At 56.6% G+C, this 3,802-nt stretch overlaps 1 protein-coding gene across 1 annotated transcript; it reads right to left on the bottom strand.

Moving 5' to 3' along the window:
* Positions 1–805: 805 nt before the first annotated feature.
* THOC3 (THO complex 3) lies at positions 806–3,736 on the bottom strand. Its single transcript, XM_008629076.2, has 5 exons — positions 3,487–3,736; positions 2,537–2,741; positions 2,054–2,215; positions 1,866–1,966; positions 806–1,535 (listed from the first exon to the last, which is right to left on the bottom strand). The coding sequence occupies exons 1-5, from the start codon at positions 3,719–3,721 to the stop codon at positions 1,372–1,374; spliced, it is 867 nt and encodes a 288-aa protein (XP_008627298.2). The 5' UTR covers positions 3,722–3,736; the 3' UTR covers positions 806–1,371.
* Between the last annotated feature and the right edge of the window lie 66 nt (positions 3,737–3,802).

Genomic DNA, 3,802 nt, shown 5'->3' on the forward strand with positions numbered 1-3,802 from the left:
CGTCTGTCCTCTCTGGCGTTGGGGACAAGACAAAAAGGATGTCCCACAGACATGGCATGAGGGTTTCTGCCCCTTCCCCTTCACTCCGGGACTTCCCTCACTGAATGACTGGGGATACCCAGGGGTCCAAGGGCTGTTTCTGATGGGTCACAGCCTTCTAGCCCTCCAAGAGAGGGGCATGAGGCTGTGGGCATGGGGCACCTCATGCCTCCGCAGCAAGGCAGAGGCCCTAGCAGCGCCCAGGCTTGGCACAGCCCTGGAGGCTTCAGCCTGGTGCCAGCCTCAGCTCCGACTGATGTGCCATCATTTACCAGCAAAGAGCTCAGCTGTTACCCAGGCGGCATCAGCGGAGCAGTCACCCAGAAAAGCTTCTGTCAGAAGGAAATATGAGGGTAGGAAACGGTGGCGATCTCACAGGCATGGTCTCCATCGCAGGCAGGCTGTGCCCTGTGACCCAGCACGATGGTGCAGGTGGGGAGAGATCCCTGCAGCCCTCCCTGGGCAGTGGGGACAGGGCAGGAGAAGGGCTCTGCCCGGAGCCGGTGGCCGTGGCAGGGAACCAGCAGTGTCCTCCTTGTCCCCGTCTGAGCGGTGTCCCCGCTGCCACCTGTCCCCACCGTGGGGACGCAGCGCCCCCTGCTGTGGTGACAGCGCAGGACAGGGGACACGGAGAGCGGGGACAGGCACGGGGACAAGGGGGACAACTCTGGACAGACCCCTCTGCCAGGGCCTTGCCATGGCCAGGGGAAGGGAGAGCAGCTCAGCACCCCCCTTCTCCCGCTTCAAATAGCCACAGACACCTTCGTTAAGGAAGATGATTTATCAAAATTAGAAAAAGACACCACAAATATTAGAAAAAAAGCCCCAGCTGGGGAAACATCTACCAGTACACATCCCCCCACCCTGCCCTCATTGCCCCAGCACAGGGAAGGGACATAGGATGTCTGGGAGGGGGAGAGGCAGGCTGTGCTCCCAGAGCTGCCCTTGCCACCAGGCTTTTGGGGACAAGGGGACAGTCACGTAGCTCATCACTGCTGGGGAGCCTGGTCAGAGCAGAGCATCTCCCATGGGAGGCTCCTCAGCAGCCACCTTCAGTGACTGATTTTCTTTGGCCACTTGCCTTTGGAAAAAGGCCCCCACGCCCCAGAGAGGAGGCATCAGAGGGGAGCCCTGCCAGCATCCCCCCATTCTCCCCAGCACACAGCTGCCTGTTTACAAAAGCTCCCAAGAGCAGGACACACCGAGCTAGCCCAAGGTCACAGCCCTGCCAGGTTGGCAAGGAGAGGAGCCAGCTCCTTGCCCCACCAACGCCATCTAAGCTCCCACCCCCAAGAGCAGGCAGGTGTTGCCTCCCCGGGTGCAGCAGCTTCATCAGGAGTCGTTGGGGAGCCCGAAGAGCTTGACAGTGCCAGCCTCCCTGCTGCTGTCGTATTTGCCATCTTTGTCGTCACAGGCAAAGGCCAGCAGCGGCCTCTTCGGGTGCCAGGCCACTGTGAAGGTGGGGGACTCACACTGCACCTCCCAGAGCTTCTCTCCTGCATGGAAAAGGAGCCATGTCAGCCTGGAGAGCCACCAGCCCCCTCTGCTGCTCAGCTCCCCAGAGCCAAGCACCTGCTGCTTCTGCCAGCGCAGGGCAGAGGCAGCACAAACGCTGCTCCGGCGCCTTTTAGTCACCCAGTGACAAGGTACAGACATGACAGGCGTGTCTACCACAGACTGCCGAGGCAGAGGCTCCCCCTCATGGCATTCTGCTCTGCACAGCAAAGCTCTTCTTTAGCAGATGGATTCTCCCTGTGTCCTCCCAGCTCCACCAGCACTTTTCCATCCAATTTCCTCCTTGGCGTTCCCCAAAATAAAGCCACTACCTGTCTCCACCTCGGCAATGTCAATGAAGTGATCTTCTGATGCTGAGGCCAGCATCTTCCCATCATGGCTAAAGCTCAGCGTCCGCACAGGCCAGTCAAGCCTGCAGCAAATGAGGGGAGCAGACAGTGAGGCACTGCCACCACAGTCCCCGGAGAGGGGGGAAAAGCTTTGGGACAGCCCTACCTACCTGGAGAAGCATCTCACACACACCAGCTCATCCACATCCCAGAGGCTGACCAACGCATCAGCACTGCCTGTGGCAAAATATTTTCCCATGGGATCGAACTTGATGCAGATGCAGTTGGAAGGATGTGCATTGATGGACTGGATGGGTTTCAGCTCTGGGTAGCTGTGAAGGGAGAGGGCAGGGAACAGTGAGAGAAGCACAGAGATTGCCTAGAGCAGGGCAGGCATGAGGCACACCAGGACTGGAAGCAAACCCAGTCGAGGCACGAGACACTGAGTGTCCAGTGAATGAGGCAAAGCATCAGGGGCCGTCTCAGGGAGCTGAGCCCAGCCCAGAACTGTGGCAACCTCAGCTCCAGGCAAGCTCATTCCTACCAGAGGGCAGGGGATTGCTGGGATGTGGGATTCAAGTTTCCCAAAAGTAACAAAGGTACTTGCAAATGACTGCAGCCAGCCCAGCCACCCAGCAGCCACGAGCACCTGCCTGAGGATGTTGATGCAGCCGTTCCCATTGGTGAGGAAGAACATGTTGTTATCGTTGTTCCAGGAGATCTCGTTCACTTCAAACTTAAACTGCTCCTCAGCTTTGGAGCGATGTGTCTTGGCATCAATGAAGGTGACCACGTCATCCTTGTTCCCCACGGCGATGGTCTGTCCATCGGGGCTCCAGCAGATGTTGATGTTCTCACCTGAAAGGACAGAAACACAGCAGGTCCCACTTCCACTCCCAACCATTCCCAAATGAGAAAGAATGCCAGTTCCTCAGTCTAACACACAAACCAGTAGCTATCCAGCAAAATCAAACTTATGAGAAGTATCGCTTGAAAACAATATGCCACATCCCATGTGAGCCAAGATGGGACCACAGCAATCACCACACAAGGTCAAGCCAAAGGTCCTCTGAATCTAGTGATCTCTAAGATCCAGAAAAAGCAGAAGCCAACAATAAATACCTTCGAATGAAGGTAAGAACAAGGCAGGTTGCTGTTATGCCATCTTACAATGCCACTGCCAGCCCCAACAACTCAAAACTGGACATTTCCAAGAGCAGAGATGGTATCTGGGCAAAGCATCACATGAATTCAAATAACTGTTTTTTTGAATCCACACAAACCTTTATTTCCACCATGGCTCTCTGTAAACATGCTTTTCCCCAGTCTCCAGCCTCACAACCCACTGACTCCAGAGACGAGTACACAGGATATTTTAAGAGCCAGCACCATATTTCACTAGTTCCTCCAGTCCTGACCCCACAGTAAATCGACCCTTATGTGATGAGCACAACACAAAGATAAAGCAGTCAGCAAAGATGTCCCAAACAGAAATAAACCACAGGAAGGGTCCAAAGCTCTGAGCCACTGCAGATGGGTCCCACACAGCTGAGGTCTAGCTGGGACCCACCTCGCAAGATCCCCTGGGAAGGCAGGGACTCACCTTTGGTGTTAACAGTGGCGATGCACTTGGTGGTGCGGACGTCCCAGATGCGGATGGTTTTGTCCCCTGACGCTGTGACGAAGAGGTCAGGGTTGCTGGGGTGCCAGCAGAGCTGATCCACGCTGTCCCCGTGACCCCGGTAGTTGTTCTCCTTCACCTGGAGGGAGAGGGCAGACAACGTGAGGATATGCCTAGCCCTGCTCCCACTCCTGCCCCACATCCCAGCACGCTGCATCCACGCTGGGATAAATCAGGAGCCGCGCCCGGGGCCCCACCGTCACCCCAGCCACGCTCCCGCCCACGGCCGGCCCCCACA

Source organism: Corvus brachyrhynchos, unplaced genomic scaffold (assembly GCF_000691975.1).
Source record: "Corvus brachyrhynchos isolate BGI_N302 unplaced genomic scaffold, ASM69197v1 scaffold21, whole genome shotgun sequence".
Lineage (NCBI taxonomy): Eukaryota > Metazoa > Chordata > Aves > Passeriformes > Corvidae > Corvus > Corvus brachyrhynchos.

Excerpts from the sequence above, each read along its gene's own strand:
- THOC3 (XM_008629076.2), bottom strand. The coding sequence starts at position 3,721 with ATGCAGCGTGCTGGGATGTGGGGCAGGAGTGGGAGCAGGGCTAGGCAT. Across the intron at positions 2,742-3,486 it reads CGCCACTGTTAACACCAAAG|GTGAGAACATCAACATCTGC; the intron begins GTGAGTCCCTGC and ends CTGTCCTTTCAG. Across the intron at positions 1,967-2,053 it reads TGTGTGAGATGCTTCTCCAG|GCTTGACTGGCCTGTGCGGA; the intron begins GTAGGTAGGGCT and ends CATTTGCTGCAG.